The sequence below is a fragment of the Daucus carota genome, chromosome 3 (assembly GCF_001625215.2).
Source record: "Daucus carota subsp. sativus chromosome 3, DH1 v3.0, whole genome shotgun sequence".
Lineage (NCBI taxonomy): Eukaryota > Viridiplantae > Streptophyta > Magnoliopsida > Apiales > Apiaceae > Daucus > Daucus carota.
In genome coordinates this window covers 61,741,051-61,768,234 of record NC_030383.2, presented here as the reverse complement: position 1 = coordinate 61,768,234, position 27,184 = coordinate 61,741,051, and the positions used below count along the sequence as shown (strand labels likewise).

The 27,184-nt window shown below is 33.6% G+C and overlaps 4 protein-coding genes across 5 annotated transcripts; 2 read left to right on the top strand and 2 right to left on the bottom strand.

The window, feature by feature from the left end:
* The first annotated feature begins 395 nt into the window (after window positions 1-395).
* On the top strand, window positions 396-8,096 carry LOC108210417 (preprotein translocase subunit SCY2, chloroplastic-like). 2 transcript variants are annotated; one of them, XM_017381685.2, is made up of 14 exons: window positions 396-568; window positions 1,093-1,599; window positions 2,128-2,216; window positions 2,347-2,426; window positions 2,555-2,644; window positions 3,648-3,739; window positions 4,066-4,149; window positions 4,654-4,795; window positions 5,160-5,276; window positions 5,457-5,586; window positions 6,242-6,365; window positions 6,499-6,605; window positions 7,543-7,665; window positions 7,787-8,096. In XM_017381685.2, the coding sequence occupies exons 1-13, from the start codon at window positions 493-495 to the stop codon at window positions 7,630-7,632; spliced, it is 1,728 nt and encodes a 575-aa protein (XP_017237174.1). In that variant the 5' UTR covers window positions 396-492; the 3' UTR covers window positions 7,633-7,665; window positions 7,787-8,096. The 2 variants fall into 2 exon arrangements, with proteins under 2 accessions (XP_017237174.1, XP_017237173.1); XM_017381684.2 differs by having other exon boundaries at window positions 7,747-8,096.
* Window positions 8,097-10,459: 2,363 nt separating this feature from the next.
* On the bottom strand, window positions 10,460-13,620 carry LOC108211004 (small nuclear ribonucleoprotein SmD1a). The gene is made up of 4 exons (XM_017382483.2): window positions 13,466-13,620; window positions 13,272-13,348; window positions 10,943-11,134; window positions 10,460-10,832 (listed from the first exon to the last, which is right to left on the bottom strand). Exons 1-4 carry the CDS (start codon window positions 13,477-13,479, stop codon window positions 10,771-10,773), a joined length of 345 nt encoding a protein of 114 aa, XP_017237972.1. The 5' UTR covers window positions 13,480-13,620; the 3' UTR covers window positions 10,460-10,770.
* Window positions 13,621-16,400: 2,780 nt separating this feature from the next.
* Window positions 16,401-19,365, top strand: LOC108210859 (uncharacterized). The gene is made up of 9 exons (XM_017382304.2): window positions 16,401-16,536; window positions 17,110-17,232; window positions 17,324-17,441; window positions 17,583-17,638; window positions 17,930-17,977; window positions 18,081-18,178; window positions 18,528-18,597; window positions 18,712-18,822; window positions 19,029-19,365. The coding sequence occupies exons 2-9, from the start codon at window positions 17,119-17,121 to the stop codon at window positions 19,074-19,076; spliced, it is 663 nt and encodes a 220-aa protein (XP_017237793.1). The 5' UTR covers window positions 16,401-16,536; window positions 17,110-17,118; the 3' UTR covers window positions 19,077-19,365.
* Window positions 19,366-23,866: 4,501 nt separating this feature from the next.
* Window positions 23,867-25,210, bottom strand: LOC108213406 (probable aspartic proteinase GIP2). Its single transcript, XM_017385195.2, has one exon. It carries the CDS (start codon window positions 25,176-25,178, stop codon window positions 23,940-23,942), a length of 1,239 nt encoding a protein of 412 aa, XP_017240684.1. The 5' UTR covers window positions 25,179-25,210; the 3' UTR covers window positions 23,867-23,939.
* Window positions 25,211-27,184: the final 1,974 nt, after the last annotated feature.

Here is a 27,184-nt window from a genome sequence, read left to right as displayed (position 1 = left end):
CAATTTTTTTAAAAATTTAAGAGATCAAAATATTTTATTTTATAATATAAAAATATGTGATAAAAAAACTTATAAAAATATAAAGTCCTTCAGTCAGAATGTAAGCTAATGATTCTTTCGGATACTTATCTTTTGCATAACAATAGACGGCACAAATTATAAATTTTAGTATGCGATAAAATTTAATTTTTTGTAATTACCTACCAAAAAATTCTTTACATAAAATTAACTGCATATCTAAAAATAATTTAATTTATGACCAAAATATTTTTCAAAGAATGTGTATATATTTTTCTTCAATATGTCTTAAACACAAGTAATCCAACTTAAATTTACATTAATCAAAGACAAGAACATTCTACTACTATTAAATAGACTTGTATAAACTTGTAAAGTCCCCCTTATCTTTACAAACTCGCACCAACACGAAAATATTTAAACTTACAAAGAGCATTTTATCAAACACTTGGCGCGCGCACTTGTATTAGCGCCATGGAAGCCACTCTGCTCAGCTCTCGCCACTCTAATCCCCAATTCCTCCCACCTCTACATGCCGGAAAATCATTAGGTAATCTCGATAAATGAATAATCTCGTTAAATGAATAATTCTTCTCGCGTTTTTTTAATCTCGATATATTTATTTATTGAGGTTTGACTGGATGATAATTTTACTGTTTATCACTTTACTGTTAGCTAGGGTTTCAGTTTCATGAAAATTTTGTAGTTGCTTGATGTTAGCTATTAAGTAATTTAGAGTAGGTGCTATCGTGGTTATAAGAATTGTCGAGAAGTAGATAGTAATGTTAAGTTGTAGTGAAATACTTACGTATATATAGTGGATTGTGTGTGTATGTGCTTATTGGAGTACGTCGCATAGATTAGATGCATTATATAGAGGAATATAGATATGCGTTCTTGGCCGTGAGAAACTTTTAGTATGTAGATGGTGATGTTGAGTCGTGATACAGAACAAATTTTTAGGAGAATTACGGGTCTATTTTAAAATGTATATGGCATAGAGTAATTGAATTGTGTTCGTGGAGTTTAATTGCATATGCTTTTATCTAATCAGCGAGTGTTTTTGGAATACAGTGTTTAAATCTACATCGGTTCTTTGTCGTCCACGATGTGCTAAAACTACTCAATTTTCCCTTAAAAGAACTAGTTCGGAGTTGAGCAGAAAGGATTCCGGGTTGCCAAAGGGGCTACATTGTTTGAAAATGAACAGGACTTTATCACTATGTATTAATGATCAGCTACGAGGTGACTATTTACGTGTGAAAGCAGCATCTGCAGATTCTTTGAATCATGAACTTCTTGTACCAAATACTGATGATAGTTCTGTAGACGATGGAGAGAATCTTATGATTTCTTATCCTAAACCTCCAAGATATAAGAACAGATATTTGAATTTTGTACGCATGGGAACACTCTTCAATAATGCCGCTGAGTCTTTTTTCAAGAGTGAGATACGCCGAAGATTGTTTGTGACTGCTCTCTTACTTGTTATGAGCCGTGTGGGATATTTTATTCCTCTACCAGGATTTGATAGAAAGTTGATGCCAGAGGACTACTTAAGATTTGTCTCAGGATCTGTTGGTATGTTTTGTCTTTGCTTATTATATTCTAAAACAAACAAATTTATATCATTTTTATATATTCTCACAGTATGTATAGTTGGTCTCGCATAAAATGCCAAATAGTCTTTTGTTGATTTTCTACATGACCGGAGTCCTAGATGTTTTGGTTGCAAAATAAGTAAAAAAAAAACATTTTGTCCTATTTTGCAAGTTAATGTTTTTAAGTTAATCCTGCAAAGTTTGTAACTTGTAGCAGATTGTGTTTCATAGTCCTAGTGTCCTAGATTTGCTTCCTTGGAATTGATAAGTAGACTTTAATTGCTTTCCATCTAGCAATGGTTCAAATGGGTGTAGTTCAGCAGGGAAGGTCATTAGGCTAAGGCTGGGTTTCCAGGATTCATGGGAAGAATAATACCTTTTATCATACAAACTTTTTCTAGAAGTCTAGTAAGAAATTAAGAATGTATGATTGATTCGGTTCTTTTAAAATCATTGATCCCATATTTCATTAATTAACATTCGAAGATTTCACATTATGTTTTGGCAGATGAACTTGGTGATTTTGCACCAGAACTTAAGCTCTCCTTTTTTCAACTTGGAATTAGTCCTCAAATCGTGGCATCAATTGTTATGCAGGTTTGGTACTTTTAATTGCAAAGGCTCATATCTGATATGTGATGATATGACGATGTACCTTTTACATTACTAGTAAAAGTCTGATATTCAACTCAACCGCATGCTAAGTTGTTGAAACTCTTATATTCAGGTACTTTGTCATCTTGTTCCTTCCTTGGTAAAGCTGCGGAAAGAAGGCTTAGATGGCCAGGAGAAGATTAAGAGTTATATGTGTGTCTTGCTTTTCATCTCAAGCAGTGAGAGTAGTCATTCTTTCATGGAGTTTGTTATATGATTGTTTCCTGATTATATAATTAAGGTTCTCACATACTGTATAATTTTGGTTAAACATTTTTTAGATGGTGGATATCGCTATGCTTTGGAACAGTGGAGGGTCTGATTCTTGCTTGCTATTCTCTGCCTTATTCCATCTATGCAGAAACTTCCAGGTAATTTTAGTTATTTTATTGTATCTCTTGCCAATAATGATATACAAATATCTGTGAATCAACTCTGCTTTGTTAATCTGAACTAGGTTTAAGTGGTGAGAAAATTTGCAGACTATTGCAGTCATGCAATATGCTGATATCTTATTGGCTGTTGCTAGTTTACTACACAGTAGTTTTGGTTAGATTGATTGACGTAACAGATGTTTTGGTTGTTATTTCATAACACTGTCAGTCAGTATTCTTTTTTAGGATTTACCTATCATCTCTCTTGCTCTACAGTTTCTATCCGTTAAAGAGAGAAGAGACTGGAAAGGAAGACTTCTACTTTTCCGGTTATAATTTACATAGTGAAAACCTATTTCAGTCCTAGTTTTTTTTATTGAGAAGCTTAGTCAACTAGCTTTGACAGCCACCTCTACCATAATCGAATTTTCTATACTAATGCTTCGTAACACCAAGTATACGTAGACTTCATTAACTACATAGCGTCGGTAATAAGACGAATCCTGGTAGAGGTATCTTATTAATATGCTCAATTTTTTTTATATATTTTAGTAACATTTAACATCATATCACTTTATAATATCTCTCTCTGTCTACTTGTGTCACCTTTTGTAAATGTGAGCTTCCAGAAATAAGTTTCTCAGCTACTTAAAGCATTAATTTTCTTTACGCAGTGAACTAGCCTCGCTTTTATCTTATACTGAAACTATAGTTAGTGAATAACAAAAAAAGAATAGATATGAAGAACATATGCTCTTCTATATATGTTTATTGAACTTTTCTGTACAGATAATGGTAAATATGTAAACTTTTACTTGTTATTTAATGCTTCATGCTTATGATCTAGAATTGGATGACATTGATGCTAATTGATGCACATTTAACCTAGTTCACAACTTGAAAAGGTTTAGCATGGGTCTTGCACCGTAAATATTGATTTTCTGATGTGTGCAGTTGCTCTCCCTTGAGATTTATGCATTTCAATTTGCATTGTTTTCAGGGTAAAACATGTGATGGTTACAACTCTTCTATTGGTCTCTGGTGCAATGACTATGAGTTGGATTTGTGAAAAAATAACAGATTCTGGTTTTGGTATTTACCTTTTGTTCTTGGCCTTCTCTTATTACTTGCCTGTTCTATTGTTGATAGCTGTTAGCTTTCTATAATCAGTTGATTACTCAGTCTTATTCTTGCCCCGTCTAATTCCCAGAACTTTATCATGCTTTCTTTATTTACTTACTTAGCATTTTATTTTACTAAATTTCGATACCCTGATGCGAATGGACGTTTTTTACTAGAAATTTGAAAATGCCTTGAAACTCCTCCAGTACCAACACAAACACAGAACTATATATACACATATTTTATTGTCAGTTATTGTGTGTTGTTCCTTAATAAACTTAATTGTGGTGGTTCAGGACAAGGATCATCTTTGATTATCTGTGTTGGAATTTTGTCTGGCTACAAAGAAACATTACACAAGTTGTTGACTCAGGTTTCAGGTTAGTGTCGGACTGAAATTTACATCAAAACTTTAGTTACTCATCTGTTTTTTTTATAAAATTTTTATCGTCAAACCAAGTGGTAAAATCAGTAATCTTTTGCTTATGCAATATCAAAGGATATCTGCTTTTCATTTATTAAAGCTTGTAATCAAATAAGACACTAGTCTAATCAGAATGATATGCATAGTTGCCTGACACTGTCTGCTGAGTAATGTTCTTCCCATTCAACAATGTTTTGTACCGCATGCTAGTTGGCTCATGCTGAAAAATAATCCCCCGGGCAAGTATGAAAGTTTTTGACCTCATCTTTTATTAGGCTTAATCGAATTTTGCAATATGATAATTTCCAGCTGGTATCAGAATCCAATTGAAGGTCCCTCTGTTTTACTAATCATCACCACAGACAAATACTTTTGCACTCGACTTGGTGGCGATCGCTCTGATTGCATGCAGCTGATGATGTGCCTTACTATTTGTTATATTTGTACCCTTTTGTTGCAGGAAGTACTCTGAGCTGGTGGCCTTATGCGCTTGCAGTATTGGTCATTTTCACTGTGGTGACTATGTATGCTGTGGTTGTAACTGAGGGTTGTAGAAAAATCAAGCTACAATATTATGGATTTAAGCTAGCTTCTAGCTCAAGGTGACTTTGGCTACCTTCTCCTTTTTTTGTAATAACAAGCTACTGATTGCTATGTGACTTGGACTTCTCACTTTATAATTACTGTATGAGGAAAAATTAATGTTCTTTTATACATATTCGTTTTTTGTGCGCTGCAAGTAGTATCAAAAGTGTATTGGTGTAACTATGTATATCAACCACAATGAAGTAAATTGTTTATATCTACCAGATTAGGAGAGCACTCTCGGATAAAGAGGTGTGAACCGAAAATAATTGTATCTACAACCTTTAATTTTACTAATTGCAGTATTGTATGCAAATTGACATGAATAATATAGCATAAGAAAAATACTTAATTTGTTGTTTGTTAATTTTTTTTTTACAGACAAGGCTCACCTATTACAGAGGTGGAACCATATATCCCATTCAATATTAATCCATCCGGAATGCAGCCTATACTCACTACCACCTATCTCTTGGCAGTTCCGAGCATTCTTGCAGGGTTGTTCATCTATTCAGATGTCTATTTATCAATGCTTTCTTTTTTGTTTCGATCTTTCGATTCTATATAAGTACCTAGTGAATGTTAATGAGGTTATATGTGGAATTTCTGATAGTGGCATACGCTTAATTCTACAAAAGAATTGTCAATTGCTATTTCCTAATGAATCATTTCTTGCAGTCTTCTTGGCTCGCCTGTTTGGGAATATATAAAACAGATGCTTAATCCTGAAACATCTACTGGAGCAGGGCCATGGGTTTACTATACAATTTATTCGTTCTTTGTCTTCGTATTCAACATATTTGACATTGTAAGTGTGTTTGACCTAGTGATATATATCCTTTGAAGATTATTGCTGCTTGTTTGCATATAGCATTGCGACCAATTTTAAATATCTGACAGATAGCTTGATAATTAACTATAACATGTGACCGTGATTGGATAGCCCAAGTGATGGGTTTATCCTGTGTTGTACCGGGTTCGACTCTCGCTCAACCCAAGAAGTCCAAGAAAAAAAAATCTTTAACATGTAAAATAACTTTCTGAAAAGGATGTTAAGCTTGTTCTTAAATTTTAAAGTACTTTCCTGAATTTATACCTCAACTTTATTAGAAACTTGTGTATTGTACTACTAATCTTGAGAAACTTAGTGTGGTAGAGATAATTTAATTTATGTAATTGTTATGTTTTAAAATAAATAGGTCTGGGATATATGGTGTAGTTGTAATATTTCACTTTGTATATCATTTATAATTTATTTGAATCAATTTTATAGCCAATGAAAGCACTATCACTATACTACTAATATAATTGAATCAGATTCTGTATATTGTATACTAATATATTGTAACTTATAGTAAAAAAGATTTGTTATTTGTTATTAATTGTTACGGGAATTAAGATTTGTTCTCCGCCTTTGATTAATTAATGTAAGGATGTTGTACTAACAAGTGAACTTCATTTAGGCCAACATGCCAAAGGAGATTTCTGATTACTTGAATAAGATGGGTGCCAGAATACCAAAGATAAAGCCTGGAAAGGCCACCATTGAATATTTAACGAAGGTCCAAGCTTCTACTCGTTTTTGGGGTACGTCTGCCTAATGTCTTGTAAAACTCATTTTATAAGAATTATATTATTTATAATTTATCAGAAGCGCTGATGCCATTCACTGCTTATTTTACTCACATCATTCTCTCTCTTTTTAATGAAAACGTTGCAGGAGGTCTGTTGCTTGCCACTCTGGCAACTACTTCTAGCATTCTTGATCATTATTTACGGAGCATTAATTTGGGATTCTCAATAAGTTTTACATCAGTATTAATCATTGTAAGTATATTACTTCAGGCCTTACTCTCTGCTTGGTCAGAGCTGAGTCTTATAAGAACTTAATAAAACCTTGCTGCTATGTAAGTTGTTATATAATTCTACTCACCTTATGAGTAATTTGGAGAACCGACAAGAAGCAGTTCCATAGTTAACTGTATTTTCTGAATCCATCATTTCCAGCTACTTATATTTTTTATCCTGGACAACCATTATTTTCAGTTAAATTATTTTGAATCTTATCGAAAGCATGTAAAAGAAGGCAATTTGAAGCTAATTTAGTGTTATATCTTACTTGATGTGATCCAGTGATAGTTTGGTGGTGTTGCCAACTCTGTTTAATGCTAACCAAACCAAACATACCCAGTATATCTCACTCTACAGTCTACACTGCTGGTTGAGCAGAGTCGGTGTAGAGTAAGATATAAGGCAGACCTTACTTTACCCCTCAGAATAGAGAGGAGAGGTTGTTTCGGCTAAGACTCTAAGCAATCTGAAATTTTTAGTGTCACCCTTTGCTGGGACTCTTCTTAACACTATCAGTTATATGTTATGGCGGATTTGGAATTATAATTTAGTACTCCTTTGTTCTTAATTGTCTGCGTTATGACTGAATGTGTCATGGAAGTTTACATGTCCATAGAGCTCACAATATATTTTTTGAGAGTATTGTCTACTTATTCTTTATTTCAGAGATTATGTATTTTTGCCTTTTCAGCTAAAGCACTACCTATCTCACTATCTGATGCATATATCATACAATCCACTCATGTTACTCACCTTATGATATCTTGTTAGTGTGCTAATCCTATAGAGCAGGTGTTAGGTGCCTGCTTGCTAACTTATGGTATTCTATAGGGATTCTAATGTTTTCTCCTTACAACTTTTGCATCATGTATGGATTCTTAAGTATTTGCTACATCGACTGTTTTCATTCCAGGTTGGTTCCATCATTGAGCTGAGAAGATCTTATCAAGCATATAATGTTATGCCGAGTTTAAGCAAAGCTTTAAAAAGATATGGTGTATAACATCTGGAGACAGTCTATCAATTTTGTATCAAGGTGACTCAGAAATGGACGTGGTCTTTATTATTTATATTCTGCATTATCTGCCTTCATGTTTGACAGATTTTACTATTTCAGAAACCCTCTATAAACGGACTGATACTGATCATCATCACAGAGATATAACCGAAGGTGAAGAGTCCAAGTCCTGCCTGTTAAGAAACTATGGGGTGTACTTTCGCCAATAGATCCCGTTGAGTAAGGTTACGCCTAGTTCCCTACCCGACACCAGGAGGCTACGAAAGGATGAGACCCAGTCTTGATTGTCTGTTATGCCATAATGATCTAGTCTTGCTTCAGTTAGTAACAAAGATGAGCTCTGCATATTCTGTATAGGTAGAAATAGTATTTATTACCCTAAATGTATTACTGTCTGTTGAATGTTAATTGCGTTTAGTATCTATATATCTGCCCTTCTTTCAGTTTTATGAAGTAGTCAAGTCGAAAAACTAATGTTGACAGACTACCTTTGTTTAGTAAAGCATCTTGGTTTCTATATTTTTTTGTCAGGAGTAAAGCATCTTAGCTTATAAAGTATAAATGAGTGATTCTTGCAATTAGCTTATAAAGTATAAATGAGTGATTTTTGCACTTCTGAATCAAACCCAACACATGAGATGAGATTGATAGAGAATCTCTCTAAGCTATGCCTCTAAATTTTACAGATATCTGAACCCTTTTTTTTTTCTTAAGGAAGTTCACGTACTCTTTTTAATCAGTTGAAAACACAGCCTTTTTACCATGCTTACAAGATGATAACATTTTTAAAAAATCTCGATTAATCTTGAAAAATGTATTAGCAATTTGCCAACTAAACTCCGATTTGACTAAAATATTCGATTTATTTGCACAAAATATCTTATAAACTTTAAAAAATCCCAAATCAATATGTCAACCTATTAAATCCGATTTCAAATTTTTCAAACCCATGTTTAAGATAATTCATCTTTTAATTATTCATCACAATCAATACATCCAAAAAAAAAAAAAAATTTGGCTTCATCTCTTTAGCCAAATATACAGAGAAAACAAATTTCCATAACAAAATATCCATCACATATAATCCAAACCACATCCCAACAATAAATCATCACAATTAGCGGAATCTAGGGAGGCTAATCCAGGCCGAAGCCAATACATCATAACACATAAATAAATAAACCTAAGAAGCAGGCTGCTCTTCATCAATAACAGGAGCAGGAGGAGCAGAAGTAGAGGCATCATCAGGGTCCTTAGCAGGATCAGACTTGTTCATAGCTTTTCGAGCCTGGTCAAGCCATGGCTTGAAAGCAAGCTCAATTGTGGCCCATCCTAGAGCCAGGGCTCCGAGCACCACTGCTGCTGTCTTCACCGAATTGCCCTTCCCCATAATAATCTTATGAATCTTGAAATTGAGTTAGTCTCCTATGTTGTTGAGTTTCACAAGTTAAAGATGTTTAGAGTTTATATATGTGTCGTGTAATGATTAGGTTTGAGTCAGATGCTTCTTGTCTTGTACCAAAAGCAACGGTTTGTGTGGGCCCGTGACCAGGCCCATGCTAATTTTGTTACGGAAGTGTGTGTTCCTCAATAGCAGTAGTTTGAAACTTATCCAAAATATCTTAATTTCAGCACAAAAAATAACCTAAATTCTGACTCCCTCCCTCTCTGCCGTCCATTTATTAACAATTTTTTCTTTTTTTGAAAGAGATTTATTAACAATTTTTATATTATTTTTGATGCATTTTAAGACGTATAATATACTTTCATAATTGTTGTTGAACATTGTTCTTGAATAAAAGTTGAACATTATATTTTTATTTAAATAAATAAATAAAATAATTTATAAATTATAATATGGGTTAATATTCCGAAGGAATATATTTTATGATATTCTATACAATTTTAGTTGGAAATGAAACATACATAGTGAAAACTCAAGTAAAATTATTTCTTATTAATGGGCTTTGACGAATGAATTTTATCAAATCTGTTGATGTGCTAGTGGCAAAAAAATGTATATCTAAATAATATAGTAAAAACATACATATTAAATCTATTTTATGTATTTTCGTCGTATATTTAGAACAATATTTCACCTTAGTTCTATAACTACCTGCTAAAGTGTATCAATCTTCTCAAATTTTTATATAGTCATTGTTACACACCCTTTAATAAAAATTCATAAAAAACAACCCTCCTTGAAAGAGAAAATTGAACATGCCCCTTCCGCATATTTCTTGTATGCAGGTCTTCATTACTTCGCGGTTGCCAATTTAAAATTTCAAAATTAATGTGATCATATCATGGTTGATGTAGAAAAAACTAGAAACACTACTGGGCAAACTGCAAACAAATAAAAGCTACCACTGAGAGCAAATCCAATGGCGATGTTAAAATAGGTGTAGCTATTGTCATAATTTGAAACCAAAAAGTGATTTTTGATGTTAAAATAGAACTTATGGTCCAATGATAAATGCAAAATAGCACCAAACATATCCAAATAAAGCTATATTCTAATTACATAATCTTAAAGTACATAACTATATTTGTCACTATTACTTTATTAATGCATTTTGTCACTTGCATGCTTATGTGGCAATTATAGCACCATCTATAGTTGGTTCTATATTTAACACCAAGTATAGCATTTTGCTATTTTACATTCAAGTTTAGCATCTCATTGGAGTTGAATTTTATGCTTGGATGCTATATTATAGCAATAGCACCTACTTTAGCATCACCACTAGACTTGCTCTAAGTAACGAGAATAAAGATAAGCATGCCAAATATAGCTCAGACGCTTTGTCAATACCGGCCAAAACATCCAAGGAGCCTCGAATTCACTAATTTAGAAGTAAGATTGTAGAGCATAATTTTCAAATAGACAAAGCAGAAACTACACATTACACTAGAACAATACTCCATACTTGAAACTAGATGAGGATTTGTGACCACCTAAAAGGAGCCAAGTTTAATTGAACAGACATGAATCCCACTCGGTGCATAACTTAAACTAATAACCTCCGATCGTCCATTTTAGGTACTGTTGGCACATTACCATATAAACTCCAACAATGCAATGAAACATAATATTGGAAAAATTGTAGCAGTGCAACAGAATTAACGGCCTCGCCCACGACCACGCCCGCGTCCACGTCCCCTACCACGTCCCACAGGCCTCCCTGAATTGTGAAATTTTTAATTAGGGTAGATAGTAATTACGATAACATTTATAACAAGAGGAAAAAGTATTTAGCAAAAAATAAGTGGTAACCAGAAAGAGTTAAAAAACCTGCAGTTGGCTTCTTGGGCTTAACCCTCGGTGTCTCTTCCACCAACAAGGTCTCAAGATTCAAGCTATCAGGCAAGATATAGTAACGGATGTTGTTCCCCCTAACACTCAGGTGATCTAGAGTCACTGGGTTCTTCCCCCTCAGTGTAAGTTTTACAGTCTTTAAATGTGTGTTCATACTGATATCCACACCTGAAATGTGGATCATCCAATATTAAGAAAAGAGTATGCAATTGACACTACTAAAGTAATGATTGCAAATTCCATAGCATTAGGTGAGGCTATCAGTCACCAGAACACTGGAGTAGCTATCATACATTCTATAAGATTCTCATGATATTTGTAAAAAGTTCTCCACAACATTAATCAATCAATTCAAGGTCATGTGGTTCAAGTGAGATGCTATTATAAAAAATCTCATGGGTACAAACTAGCAGTTGGTAATAAAAAGGTTTTTGGGACAAACTAGATTCTTTAATGACAATGGAATCTTGACGTTGGTAGCAAGAAATTGACATGATTTGAGAAAACGTGAAAGCTCATATAGGGAAGGAAAAAAAACCTCCTACATTTTATCACCTTGTGCTTTTAATATTGATACACTACTATTTATATGGTTCCAACTTGACATGAAATTCTGTCAACATCAGTAGCAAAACACATGAAGAAAGAGAAGAAGTCTGACTGAAAATTCCAATTATTGAAAAAAATTACACATCACACAAAAATTGTTTACACATCTAATTTAAATTATAATCTAAATCAATTGAAATCTTAAAAATGCAAAAACTCAGACAAAATACTTTCAAGACAACTACAGTTGAGGCTTTCAACATACTTAACTTGGTATGCTCCGTCTCATCCTCAATAAATCTATCTCTTCAAGTAGCAATAAAAGCACACAGAATTCAAAAGGAAACAGGGTATCAACAATTTAGATTGTTCTAGTGAGTAAGAGAATAGGCCAAGAGATAAGCGGTGGGTCCTTTTCTATTTTTACTTATCCCTGATGAATGTAAAGGTCTGTTTAAAATAGGCCGGGAAATCATAACTTGATAAGGCAGAGAACAAATATAAAGCAGATGTAAAATATAAACCGTCAGTTTTGACTTCCAGGGTCATCTCACTCAAGTTCCCATTTAAATTTCATTTAACTGCAACAGTATAGAACTTAATATCTAATTGTAAGGCAATCATATTGACAAAAAGTAGACCTATATGAACTTTTAACAGTTCGAAATATGAAATAACTTTTCAATTAGTTTTTGGTATTCTAAACATACATGATGCCAAATTACAGAATTTTATGTTCTTGAAACAGAAGTTGACAATCAGACAATTGGGAAGGGTAAACCTATAAAACCTACTGACACGCACCTAAATGGAAATACAGCACTCGAAGCCTTTCTATGGAATGATACTATAACAAATTACTGCAGTTCCTCATATACGAGTGACTATATTAATATGTTTCAGTTTTAGAAATAAATTTTAACCTGCTATTTCTATTAAAAGGTAATTTTCCTTACACTATACTTCCCAGAACATACATGTGATACACAACTAACACAGGGCTGGCAATGATAAACCATGTCCTACAACAAATGCTTCTCCTGCAAAGAATACAAATATTTGCACTGTGAGTATAGTTAACTGTACCCTATAAAGTACCACAGATGCAACAGCAAAAGTGGATAATACTTCATTACATGTAGATTTGCATAAAATAGTATGCACAACTTGACACAACTGGGGTAATAAACGGAAACTACAAATCGGCGCAATTCTGTTTAAAACAATAGTTTAATGTAAAGTGTAAATAGTAAAGACTCAAAAGCCTCACTTATATCATCATCACTCACACGAAATTATAAAATTATACTGCTCAACTGGTAACCTAATTGTGCATACTTCAATTTTAATAAATATCAACACAAATAAACACAGCTAAAAGAATGAACACAAAACCAAATTCCAACAATGTTTAAAGGCATCACATTATTTAAAAACTTCAAGATTTTATGAAACAATTAAATATGAAATAAAAAACAACATATCTGCTTTTAATTAATTATAAATTAAGCTACATGCTAAATAAAAACAACATATGGACTTTTAATTCACTATAAAGTACGCTACATGCTCAGAGTTCAGACACTTTATTCAAATTAATGTTCAATTCAATTCAATAGCTTCTTGTTTCACATATATTATATATATATGGAGAGAGAGGGGGGGGGGAGAGAGAGGGAGAGAGAGAGTGGGAGAGAGAGAGAGAGAGAGAGAGAGAGAGAGAGAGAGAGAGAGAGAGAGAGAGAGAGAGATTCACCTGTGATAGTACCGTGAACAATTGTCCCATTCTTAAGCTCAATGGAGACAGTCTCGTTGTTCAATTTCATCAAAAACCTACACACACATTCACAATTAATCAAATTACACGCATAATTACAGATCGAAGAAATCAAACACTAAAAACAAAATTATACGAAGACGATACACATAAATAGTGTAGAACAAACTGACCTGACGAGCTTCATTGTTGACGAGGAGATGAAATCTAGGGCTAGGCGCTCTGAGTTTAGTGAAAGAGAGCAGAGAGATTTGGGGTTTTAGGGCTTGTGGTTTTGTGTTTTAAGCCCTCGACTTTTGCTTCTCAACTGAAAACGACGTCGGATATGATTTATAGACCCAAGTGTGAAGTGTTCAGATCCAGTGGGTTGAATAAGCTGAGTAATGGCCCAGTTTGGTAACTAAATGGGCTCGTCGTCTTTTAATCTACGTTTGAATATGGGACCGTTTGGCTGGGCTACTTATTGCTTAAAATAAAGAGGTGGATTATAAGTGAGAAGTTGGTTTGAACTTATAAGCTCTTACAAGTGTTTGGATATCGTGGTTTATAAGTTTTTTAAGTGTTTGGATAACTTAACTTATAAGTTAGTCTGAAAATTATTATTTTCAATTAATTTATAAATAAATGATTTGTACAGGAATAATCTAAATTTGAAAGATATTTGTTTTCTTCTGCATTATATGGGAGATATTCATAATTTTTATTTTTTGTCACAAGCGGTGTTATAAAAATAGGAAATCGGACCTAATCGGTTAAAATCCCGATTTAGGATTAATCGGATTAAAAATCAGATGTAGTTTAATATTTAGTTATTTATTAACAAATATATATATTTTTTGACAAAACAAATACTCCCTCCGTCCCGGTTCTTTACAGTTTCCTTTTTGGGATGTCCCGTCCAATTCTTTACACTTCAAAACTTACCAAAAATAGTCGATGGGTCCCACCCCTATCCAACTTTTCCTTCCTTTTCACACTACTTTTACTTTCTTTTCACACTACTTTTACTCCCCTATCTCCCTTTTATACATTAAAAATTAATGGGTCCCACCACTTCACCTACTTTTCTTTCTCTTTTTCACTACTTTATACATATTTCTTAACCTCCGTGCCCAAACCAAACGTAAAGAATTGGCTGGGACGGAGGGAGTATATATTTACTATATTATAAATTTTATAATTATTCACATCTGGTTAGAAAGTGATATTAGTATTTAATAGTAAATAAGACAGAAAAGGTTTATAAGCATGAGATATATGGTTTTGTGTTAAAAAGAAGTTGATGGAAATAAGTTGAGGTGCAAAAGAAGCTACGGGCATGTTTGGTTCAAAGAAGCAGAAGCTGCTTCTGGCTTCTGCTTCTTTTGACCCGTTTGTTTAAAAAAGTAGAAGCACTTTTAAGAAGCTGAAAATGCTAGCTTCTCTGTCACAGCTTCTGCTTCTTTTCCAAACACTTTATTAACTTATTTACTTCTCACTTCTACTCCAGTTCTTTATTATAAGCAAGAAGTCACTTCTTTTAAGCTAACCCAAACGGTCTTTACGTTTTGTAGCTTATTTTTCCGAGCTTTTTCTTCTTGAATCAAGCGCTGCAAGTGTCTGCCAAACCGCCATAAGAAAAGAGAAAGCCCGCTTCTCAGCTTTTAAGTCCTGAATCACAGCTCCCAAACACCCGCTATACTTTTCATCACACGAGATGCCTCGTCAGTACCTAAAACTTACACTCGCAGAAAATAAAAGTGCGATTAAGAGGAGTGTATTCGATTGTGATTTAAATGGATTATTTTTAGTTTATCGATTTTAATGGAATATATGTGATTTTGATTTTGTACGAATTCTTGATAAAATGTCGTAAAGTTGATAAGATTTAAGTACAATGCTTCAAAATCCAATGGAATTTGGCGGGATCTCAAATAATTAAAATACATTGGAGAATACCATAAAATCCATCTTTTTATAAAATTTAAAAATATCTATCAGCGTTTCAATACCATCAGATTTTAATAGATTATAAATAATCCCAATTGAACATCATCCAATTTTAATGTATAATTTAAAATCTGAATTGAATACCACCAAATTTTGTAGCATAATTTGAAATCCCAATTGAATACCTCAACATTTTAATGGATTTCAAACAATTCCAATCGTATCTTCGGATTTCATAAATAAAAAAAAATGATTAAAAATTCCAATCTAATACGCCCCTCTAAATACGATTGCAATTATAATCGATAGTTTTAATCAATGATATTATATGTTTTATTTTTGTTCACACTCAATTGTTCTGATTGATGTCATATGATGTTTTTTATTGAATTAATTTTTTTTTTCAAAAAAAATTATTGTTCCATATTATATATTTATATAATAATTTTTTATATATTTAAAACAATAATAATAATTAAAAAATAAAAAATTATTATTTTTCATAAGTCTCAAATTTCAAATATATATAATTAATATAATGTATTATAAATTTACGAACTTATAGTAATAAAATCGAATAAAATTTTTTAATGTAATATTTTTAAAAAAAATTAAAAATATTGTTATGATATATCAAATATTATATTTAATATTTGATATTATTTAATAATTATGCCAATACTATTGTAGAACTTGAGAGTATACTATCGACTAATATAACAAATTATTCAAATTTAAAAGATAATATTAAATTTTATTACATATAATTATTGAGGTAAATGATAGAATTAATTATTTACAATCACGTATGAAGTAGTCAAGGTAGAGTCAAAAGAACCTATACAAAATCTACTATTTTTATAATAATTTCGTGAGATCTGCATAAAATTAAAAAAATATATGATTTATTAAAATTTTATTAGCCTCTTAAATTTAATACAGCTCACTAAATATTTAAATTATAAATTAATAAATTTATAATAGCTAATAATATTGATTATTTTTTAGATTTTGTACGTGGATCTTTCATTAAGTTTAGTAGTAATTTAGCGCCAAAAGAAAAGTTTACCAGGTAGCAAAACCCTAGATAAAAGAAAGAAGAAAACACAACTGTTCTAAATTGGGCCCAAACTAATCTTTCAATTTTCTCAATTTCCAAGCCCAAACAACAAATTTTCAGGTTTAAGACAGCCCAAATAACACTCTATAAATCTTTATTGATCCACCGCATCTCTCTCTCTCTCTCTCAAAGTCTCGACGAGACTTCTCCGCCGCCGCACTCCCCCTCTCTCAATCTCTCCGACTACTTCTCAAGGTCAGTTTATACTTATACATATAACTTACACGCGTGTCAGACATATGCTGTTACTTTTAATTTAATACAAGGATTAATAAGCAGTGCTTGGTAGCTTAATTTGTACTACTTTATGTTTATCTATTTTGTTCATTTGGGTTTTTTATTTTTGCTACTAGAAAGACACCCAACTGAAAATTATTCGTAGTTATAATTTGTTTGTGTCGATAATTGAAGGAATTGCGAATAAGTGATTGAAATTAGAGTATAAAGATGAGCTTTGTAATAGAATTGTGAGATGTTGGCATTATAATACATGAATAGGGTTTGTTAGATTTGAAATATGTAGCGGTTTCGTGTCTCGTGTTGGTGGTTGTCGGGTTGCTGATAGTTTATCGAGAATTTTAGAAATTAGGAATAATTGTGGCAACTGGATTAAAAATGTGGCTTTGTGGAAATTGAGAGGTGTTGGCAGCACAATGCAGATATAGGGTTTATAAGAGTGAGATTATGCAGCTATTTCGTGTTTTGGGGGGTTGGTATTTTGATAATAAAGTTCTTGTTTGACATTTGGGGTAATGTTGGTGTTATCAGGTTGGTAAGATGGTTTCGAAATTAAAGAAAACGACGTTGAGGAAACAGCAGAAGAAAAAGGTTAATAAGATTGCTGCTTCGGCTAAGAAGGCTGAGGCTGCCAGTACTGCTGCTGATTTTTTGGTAATGCTAGTTTTCTTGTTGATTGGGAGATTGTAATTGGTAATGTGGTATTTTTGTTGCTAATTGTTGGTGTTTTGCGGGTGAATAAAAGCCGTTAGAAGGTGGTCCAGCTAGAAAGATTCCGGCGAGTGAGAAGAAGTCTGAAGACAGAGCTACGGTCTTGTATATTGGTCGAATTCCGCATGGGTTTTATGAGACTGAAATGGAAGGTGAATATCTTCTTTTTATCTAGATCTACCTGTGTACATACTTGACCCAATTTTCATGAATATACTTGTCTAATGCTGCTACCTTATTCTTTAAAAGCAAAACTTTTTATGTGCTGCTTGGTTTTTTACTTCTTCCTGCAGGCTTTTTCAAACAATTTGGCAATATTAAAAGGCTTCGAATCGCAAGGAACAGAAAGGTTCGAAATTTTAGTATTTTTCTTGATGAAAACATTTTGCATAGTAAAAACTCAATTTGGAGTTTACACACATTTCAAGATTTGTACATCTGGTAATTTGATGGTCATCTTAATCAATTGTGAATAATATTCTTTATAAAGCATGATCTATATTATAAAATCTGAGTCTGAATATTGTTCATCATCCTTCTTTTGTAACTTGATGTGGGAAGTTTATCTTATGCTGTTATACATCACATCTCTTTTTTAATTTGTTAGCTAACCTGTAAATGTTTGGCTTGTACTTCACAGACGGGAAAATCAAAGAATTTTGGCTTTATTCAGTTTGAATCCCCTGAGGTTGGACTTGTCATGATTTTTATACACTTATCATTGGACACACAAATGCACTTACAGAGATCTGACACATATTATTTTAATCTTGATTCTGTGGTGACTGCAGGTGGCAAAAATTGTTGCTGAGACAATGCATAACTACCTCTTATTTGAGCACTTGCTACAAGTTCAGCTCATTCCACCCGAGCGAGTTCATCCAAAAGTGTAAGTGTTGGTAATTTATTTATCACAATATATTGACACTGCAAACATGCTCTGTGTGGTCTTTTACTTGTATAGTAAACCATGTTCAGTATACTCCTTTAGAATTTACTGCTGAAATCCCTCTTATTTCCCCTACCAAATACGGGTTCTAAGTGGATATATGTAGATTTGAGATTCTGTACATATCAGAATTTGAATATTATTTTTCGTAACAACAGTATTAACAAATTGAAGTTAAAATTGTGTAGCCTTACATTTTACATGCATTTGACATATATACAATCATATCTCTTTTCTTGAGTTATATTTGTATCATATCAAAATAAAATAAAGCTTATCATGTTTCCAGATGGAAAGGTGTTAGCCGCTGGTACACAGCTCCGGACTGGGTTCAAATTGAAAGAAGCCGACATGACAAGGTAAAGCTGTAGTAGTCTGGTAGATATTAGCTTCTAATGGACTCTTTCAGGAGTTCCTTTTCAGCCAATTATGTGTGCCAGCTAACATGAGATCAACGTTTTGCTTATTTCCAGGAAAGAACTTTAGAGGGCCAAAGGAAATTGTTGGAACGTATCATGAAAACAGACCAGAAAAGGCGGAAGAGGATTGAGGATGCTGGTATTGATTACAAATGCCCTGAAATAGTAAGAATCCATCATTATATGTTTTCCTTAAAAGTTCAATTTAACGTTTGTTTTTTAATTTCTGATTACCGTCTGACATTAAAGTATGTGATAATACTTGTTATAATCCATAAGAACATAGCTGAAAGATGTAGAAGTGAGACTGTAGAGTTCTTAATAGCCTGAATATGATGAATACATGTATTAACACATATGATACCTCTCAGGTGGGTAGCAATCAACCTCTTCCAAAGAAGATCAAATTTGCCGATTAGTGGTTTGGTTTCGTTGGCTCAGGTCCAAGCATGCAATTAGAAACAACATATATTGCTTGTTATGATCTTATGGCAAGGATTCTTTCTAGCACAAAAGCAGAAGTGAAAATTTGAAACGAGGTTGCAGAACAATTTTGTTTTCCAGTAATATCGAGTTTTTGTGTAGCAGAGTTCATGAATCTTGTAACATGTAGCTGCAATGTTTGTATATCTACTACAGTGACCTGGCTTATTTAAATTTTCGACTGTTTGATGCATTACGAAGGAATTGAAGTAGAATTTATGGACCTTTTCTTTTCTTTTTTCTTTTGGTTTCAAATTATGGTATTATTGGTGAATGGCTCGGAAGAATCACTTCGTTTTTCAGAAAGTGAAAATTCTCAACTGTGAATAATCATCTGGCATGTACGGAGATGAACTAGACTAATAATTAAAAGAATATAGATTCATAACAAAGATAGTTCAGTCAAGAGGCGCACTGAAGCCAGAGTGTTCCTTGACTTGATGAAAATGCAGTAAACACTCATGATCCCGCCGGTACTCCCGTCAATGACAAGATTCAGACTCTCAACCTTTGGTAAACTGAAACGGAGATGGAGTGAAGGAGTTCCTGAATGTTTGCAAACTTACAGGGGCCAAAAGTGAGTGGTGGTGTTCTTCCCAATATTCCTTCGAACTGCACACTGTAGCGAAACCAGGATTCTATTCTTCGAATTATAGACATCGGTAAAATCAGGATTCCTAAATAGTAGAGATGGAATCAGGATTTTGAAATAGTTGGGAGTACGGAGTAGTGGTGGAATCAGGATTCCGAAGTGGCGAAATCAGGTTTCCAAAATAATAGTTGCAAAATCAGGATTCTAAAATAGTTGGGAGTAGTGACAGAACCAGAATTCCGAAATAATCTTTATATCTTTATAAAGGAGGTTCCTCGCAAGGGTGACGTGGCATCTCCCAATGCTCCCCTCTCAGTTTTCCTGTTTTTCTAGAGCTTCTGAGTTTTATTCATTTCTGCTTGTAACTAAATTTAATAAACCCTTTGTCCTCCAGATTTATTGATTGTTATTAGTTGTTATAGGTTACAGACTGTTTTGTTTTTATAAATTGTATCTCGGTCCTCGGAAGGTCCATAACAATGTGAAATCGCAATGAAGCTGAAGCCCTCACAGACCTCGCCATCTCGAACCCCAACCAACGCGCCCACGCAGCCTCCGCTCCGCCCGCCGGCAAGCTCGCGCTGCTGAAAGCGGACCTGCTGGTTTTTACACTGCTGAAATGGTACAATACTCATTTACGATTTTATTTACGCTCTTCGTACTTAAAATCGGTGTTAATTAATTACTTCCACAAAAAGCAAATATTGATGTGAACTAGCATGTAAAAGTGTTGATGAATTCACATACTCAACATTGGGAATTCAGGTCGAGCTTTTGTGTGTTGAATGGTTAAGTTATGTCTTTGATTTTGACTGATGAGGTGTTTGTTTGTTATGTTAAGAACTAAGAAGTGAGGAGTTATATTATGCATATCATCAAACACATATTTCTATTATATTCATATATACGATATACCCTTGCATCGAATCCTCTTATTACCGTACATGTCGAGGTCTTGGAAGGCCTGTAGATGCCGTGTGGGAGTCATGATTCTTCAAAGCAACTTACATATACAGATGCATGCACATGTATCTGAACTGGGATGTCTGCAAAATTTTATATTAGGACTATTAATTCAATAGTCTATATATAAAGGAAACTTAAATCTGATAATATAATATAATGGCGACTTTACATTGCTATTTTTGTGATATAATGGCTGGACAGGGTCCCTAAATTTGTCCGTTGGTTGAGCAAGATGCTAAAAGTTTGCAGCGGTTGCTCCCTGAAATACCTCATTGGGTCAAATATCTTGATTATGATCGGGTATGTATTTACTCTTGTCCAGCACTCACTTGGCAAATGCTATGATTTCCTGGTTGTTGACTGCGAAATAAGTGATTTATATTAGTATAATATTTTCTCAAAATGATTAACATACAAATTGACTAGCTTAACAAGTTCCTTGAATACTTGTGGCCTTATTTGGACAAGGTAATCTTTCTATACGTAACAGGTTTTTTAACTTTTGGCTGTTGCAGATTTTACTTTTCTATTTCATTTTTTTTTTGTAAGCACAAACACTTAACAGAAGTATAATAGTCACAATGGATTCACGGTAATCCATATGAGGTAACTTGCTGTTGTTTTATCTGAGGTAAAGAGGGCAATAGTTCCCTGTTTTGTTTTGTCATGGACAGAATTGTTACGAGACACCAACTATCACCTGTTCCTTCTTTTCTGTATAAGTATTTCATTGCCTGGTTACAATGAAATTTGGAAAGTATTCCAATTTCACAAATAAGGAAGCTTGAAGCATATCATGATTTGTGTAATTATCAGAGCTTTACAGATTTTCTTGCTGCTATGTATCTGTTTTTATCATTCACCTGGCCTTCTGAATGTAATTGTGCTGGAAAATTCCGGATAGGGATTTAGTTTGTGTGTTGCTGCACATGCTTATTGCTTATGGTTGCTTTAGGAAGGAAAAGCTCTGTAACGCCTAGCCAGAGCTGCACGGTTGGACATTGAAGATTTTTTACAGAAGAAAGTTTTCTTAGAGGTAATAACTTCAAATATATTTTATTCTGCAATTATGTATGGTAAACAGATTCTTTTGCTCTTGTCCGTCGCATATGCCCCTTTGTTTCTCCTTACCAGCACAACATACTGATGATATATGTTTCAACTTTCTTTGATAATCTTGGTGAAGGATATTTAATTATGCTAATCTACTGACAAAACAGGTTGAAGTTAAATAAAAGAAAATTGGAGGCAGGATGCAGGGCTTTGAAGACATTACGGCTATGCTGGTCATATCCAAGCTTAACAAAACTTCATTCAAATCAAATTTTTTGGTTATGATCTACTTGGAAACAAAAATCGTTCATTGTAAATCATGATAGCCGGACTGAGCCAGGAGTTTTCAATCACACAAGCATAGGCTGACTTCGGAAAGTGGAAGTCTTGCCTGTAGGTAGCAAGATCAGACGATTTTTGTAATAAGCAGAATGCTTATAATTATTCCTGGCCGGACAACAAAATGTTGTAAAGATCGGATTGTCTTTGTAGTTTGTAGTGAGCATAATGTTTATATAGCTCACAAGGCTGTTTTGTATTGTTCAGATCGTTCTTAGAGTTATCTTGATACTGTGATATCGGCCAACAGATTTTTGTGTAGCTTTGGGCTCAACTATATAGCATGTGCCGACACTGTAGAACGTGATGAAAGGAAGGCAAGGCATCATCTTGCAAATCATGGTAGGGGTACTGTAAATCTCTTCTTTTTTTTTTTTGACTAACCAACCGAAAAACCACCTACTTTCTTTATTTTGTGGGCAGTGTTATTATCATATGTGTGTTTTATGAATTGCAACGTAGACATACTTGGTTTAGTTTTGATTGAGCTTTAATTTATAACGAAGAATCTAAAGTGGAGAAAGAAGTGGTACATGTGTATAGGAAGGAATTCAAGATTCAGAAAAAAATAAGCTTTGACTAATCAAGATTTAGAAACTCTTGCCCAATTGGGTTTGTCCTTTTTTAGATTTTATACATGGTTAAAATTTTAATTCTTTATGTTTTTGGAGTTTGTTTCATAAGAGGTGTTTGTTTTGTTTTGATTTGCGTGGAGTCTTCTCTGACATTTATGTATATTTTTCAAATTATACGAGGTGTCCGTTCTCTTTTGGTCGTAAAAACAATCAATTAATAAATTGCAATATAGCTAAGTGTTTGATTCACGCTTACCCTTTTTATAACTAACAATGATTTTTTATGTTTTCACAACAAACACAAAATAAAAGAACTCAGAAATTATAGATGATAAGGACCTTTAAAATATTTTATAAATATTTTTCTCACTCACGCGAAGCGCGTTTTTTTTACTAGTTGGGAATAAAACTGTACATGAAATAGTTGGGAGAAGTGGCGGAACCAGGATTCTCAAATATTTGAGGGTAGAACTGTACATTGTTAAACTCGGAGGCAGGCCGGACTAAATATTAAATATTTACTAATTTTTAACTAATACAGATGCTTTCTTGCCAGGGCCGTCTGGGAGAATTTTGGGACCCTGTGCTATAATATGAATTAGGCCTCAAATAATAATAAAAAATATGTATATTATAAAAATAAATAAATAATAAAAATATTATTTTTTTATAAAATTAAAACATGTCACTTAAAATAAGATAAATAATGTTATTAAATAATAGTAATTTTAATAATTTAAACAAAATTAATATGAATTTATATGAGATATATCTATATGTCATTGAAAAGAATGAAATTTATAGGACATATGAAAAAATATCATATGTAAAAAACATTATGAAAACATTTAATAAAAGAGAAATTATTATATAAAAAGTAAAGATACAACATAAAAGATTTTAAATGCAAATAGACATAATAAACTAATCTATTAGATTATGTAATTATTTATCTATAAATAAACAGAATTAAAATAAATATATAATTTTTAATTTTCAATTTCATTTTCGAAATTTAATTTTATTAAATAAAACATTGATTTCTAAATTTTGAGGCCCCTATAGCTTTGGGGCCCTGTGCCGTCGCCCACCTTGCACGCCTCAAAAACCGGCCCTGTTTCTTGCCTTTATAAGGGCCGCTTTGGATGTAAACTAATCCGCTCTGGATTTTCTACTCAGATCATGCTGTTAAATTCTCATATTACAACAAAGCAAATTATTTCGAAGTTAGCCATATATTACACTACGCATAACATAAATACACAAATTTCTACTTAACCAGTCGATGCGAAGTTAAAATTCGAACATGTCGTTTGTCTAGCTAACAAAGTATTGCTGAAACCTAGCCTTGATGTTGCTAGATCAAACTGCAGAACATTATCCTCCAGCTGATGCGTTCCCATAATAATCGGAATCCTCGGATCCTTCCCTCCATCGACAAATCCAAGGCACAACACATTGTTTCCAACTCGAACCATCGAATTCGAGCCTGTAATAGTCCACACCACGTTCTCATTTTGCAGAACAAGGTCGATAGATGGAACCTTCGCGCCTAGCCTACTGCCTGTCACAGTTTTTTCATCAAAACACGCGCCAAAAGGCGCCACTGACGCGACTCTACTAATGTTCATGGCTGCGGCCTCGTTGATAAAAGCCGAGGTCACTGCATTGTAGATTGAAGTCCTCATCACAGTGTTGGGATTTCCTGTAGTGAGCTGAGTTCCGCCCTTTTGGATTGTTAACAATGCAGGATTTATCGGTACTGAATTTCCGTTAATTTTAATTTTTTTTACCCCGATGAAATATTCTGCTGACATGTCAGGCGACGGATGCGTCAGAATTGGCGTAAATGTCAGAATTTCTGAAGCATCGACGTTCGGGAGAAATTTATACGAGACGTCTCCGAATATTATGACACCGTTAGATGTCGTCGAGGACGGAAGGCACATTGCGAATTGTCTCTTGAAACCGAATTTAGCAGCTAATTGTGAAGAAAGCGCGACACGAGTCCTGCCTAAGCCAGCCGAGCCTACTGCATTGCTAGCAAGCTCTTCCAATAGCGAAGAAGGCGCGCAAAGCGACACAAAATTTTGTACCGTAAAAACAGGGCCAGGCCTTGATCCGTCAGTCGAGATTATACTAAGAGTGTCAGTGATCACATCATCATAAGTCACGGTTCGTGTGACAGGGTTCTCAGGGCTCGCGCCACATATTTTGTTCCTGCAGCCGTCAGCCTCGGCTAACGAGCATTGAGCAGCTCCGCATTTAGGCCTGCGGATGGTGGAAGAAATGAAATTATTATAACAATCAGCCCAGAGTTGGCGGCCTCCAAGTGACACAACAAGAGTTGTGGGCGCCAGAGGAGTTCTCTGGCTGATTTCGGTTAGGAATTGTTGCGTTTTCGGGTCTTTCAAGACGGGTAAGAGTAATGCAGGAGGGCGGGGAGATTTTTGAGCAGAAGAGAGGGAGAGGAGCAGGGAGGAGAGGAGAATGAAATGGATGAAATGAGACATGGCTTGTGAGATGAATATGATGAAATGGTTGAGACTAGTTGTTTTTGTACCAAGGGAAAGTGGCAATTGTTTTAGCATGGTCAATGTTGGTATGGTGAGAACTTGTCAAAATCTAGATAATTTGATTGTTCTGTAGGTTTGACCATTGCCACTTGGAAAACGCCTATTGATTTTACTGCTCCCTCTGGAATACATTTGGTACTGATGGGTTTCCGCGAGGGGTCGAATACTCTTACACAATATAAATTTATAATCTTTTAATAAAATTTTAGTTTCAAAATTTTTACTTAAAAATAATTTTTTTAAAACCAATTTATAAAATATATATTTTAAGAGTCTTAAATATGTGTCAAATTATATAAATAAAATTTATAGATTTGAGTGAGACGATAGACTAGAATCATTACAAGAAAATCCGGATTTACCAACGGAAATTTTGGTTGGCAAAAGTGATATTCCGTTGCTAATTCAAAATTGGACGGAATTGCCAACGGAAAAAAGGTCAGCATTCTGTTGGGAAGTTGTGACGGAATTGTTTCCGTTGGTAAATTTGGTTGGCAATTCCAGATTTTTTTACGGTTATAAATTTGCTCATATGCGGTACAAATGAAAACAGAAGTGACAGTAGTGTAAATAATTGATCCGTAAAAAAATTCATTAATCTATCAAGATTTTATTTTTCGAATTTACGGTCACACGTGTCTGCTATCTCGAGACTGAAATATCTTATTTGTTTCTTCAATATTATCTCACCAAAATTTATGAATATTATTATTTTTGATATAACTGTTATTAGCTAACAATAATGAATTTTAAAATATAATATATTGCGATAAATCATTCTTTTAATAAATTAATAATTGAGGTATCCAACATCTTATTTTTTGGAAAATATTTTAGTCTTTAAATGAAACTAGTTGAGAAGCCGCGCGTTGCGGCGGCCTATAAAAATTATTGGACTATAATTCATGGTGAAAAAATGAAAATAAATTTCTACACGTAATTAACAATTTAAAGCATGAAGAATCTTAATTTTATTTGTGTTTTTTTAATCATGTTCTTACATTGTCACCTTCCTCCAATTTTTTTTGGATTGATTACTCACAAAAACATCTAACTTAAATCCGTGAGATAGAGGTCTATAACTACCCTTCCTTGTAACAAACTTTAGTTTTTAATACTGTATAAACATGCTTCACTTAAAAGTTGCTTGAACGGAGCAAATAGATAATGCATGAATAATATTTTCCTATATACAAAATAAATCATATAAAAATTAACAACAACAAACATGTCCGATGAACAAAACCAACAAACATACATCACTAATAGTTATTCTAGTGATATCATCCATCAATATCATGTCAAGATTATATTCTTCTCCCGTATTTGAATTTGTCGTCTCCCACATAGCGGTCTATAACTACCTTTGCTTTCAACAACCTTTATTTTTTTAATATTGTATAAACAGCCTTCACTTATCGTTGCAAAATAACGGCACTACCGAGTTAGAAATCGAGGAAGAGAAGTATCACCAGAGAGAGTTAGAGTTGTGATATTGAGAGAGAAGAGGTTTAGATGATTCAAAACCCTGCAACCTACAGGGGTATTTGTATTTATAGGTGCAGAGAGACTTGTGTGCTACTCTTTCCCATAATTAAATAATGCGAAACAAAATCAGATTAAAATTTTCAAGATACTGTATTCCATAAATAATCTGAAACAAAATCATATTCTGATACTTGCTTCTAATATATCCGAAACTAAAAAATGTAGTTCTAATTTTTGATATTTTTTATCCAAAAATTTCAGAAAATTAGAAAAATAGAACGGAGCGATGTGAGAGGCGCCACCTACACGCCCCTCGCTTCTCCTTTATATAAGTATATTGATTAGTTGAACCTAATATTGTGGGAAAACTGGACAAGTATTAAGGCTTACTTTTGTGTAGTGGCCCACATAAGTCTGGGACTGAATAAGCCGCCGGGCCTGCATGGCGCGTTAAG

Bases quoted from the DNA above. Each gene is read 5' to 3' on its own strand.
- LOC108210417 (XM_017381685.2), top strand. From the start codon at position 493: ATGGAAGCCACTCTGCTCAGCTCTCGCCACTCTAATCCCCAATTCCTC. The intron at 6,366-6,498 runs GTACGTCTGCCT...AAAACGTTGCAG, and splicing joins AGCTTCTACTCGTTTTTGGG to GAGGTCTGTTGCTTGCCACT. The intron at 6,606-7,542 runs GTAAGTATATTA...TTTTCATTCCAG, and splicing joins TTACATCAGTATTAATCATT to GTTGGTTCCATCATTGAGCT.
- LOC108211004 (XM_017382483.2), bottom strand. The intron at 11,135-13,271 runs GTGAATCTCTCT...TCCACATTTCAG, and splicing joins TGTTCACGGTACTATCACAG to GTGTGGATATCAGTATGAAC. The intron at 10,833-10,942 runs GTTTTTTAACTC...TTCACAATTCAG, and splicing joins GCCCAAGAAGCCAACTGCAG to GGAGGCCTGTGGGACGTGGT.
- LOC108210859 (XM_017382304.2), top strand. From the start codon at position 17,119: ATGGTTTCGAAATTAAAGAAAACGACGTTGAGGAAACAGCAGAAGAAA. The intron at 17,639-17,929 runs GTTCGAAATTTT...TGTACTTCACAG, and splicing joins GAATCGCAAGGAACAGAAAG to ACGGGAAAATCAAAGAATTT. The intron at 18,823-19,028 runs GTAAGAATCCAT...GATACCTCTCAG, and splicing joins ATTACAAATGCCCTGAAATA to GTGGGTAGCAATCAACCTCT.
- LOC108213406 (XM_017385195.2), bottom strand. From the start codon at position 25,178: ATGTCTCATTTCATCCATTTCATTCTCCTCTCCTCCCTGCTCCTCTCC.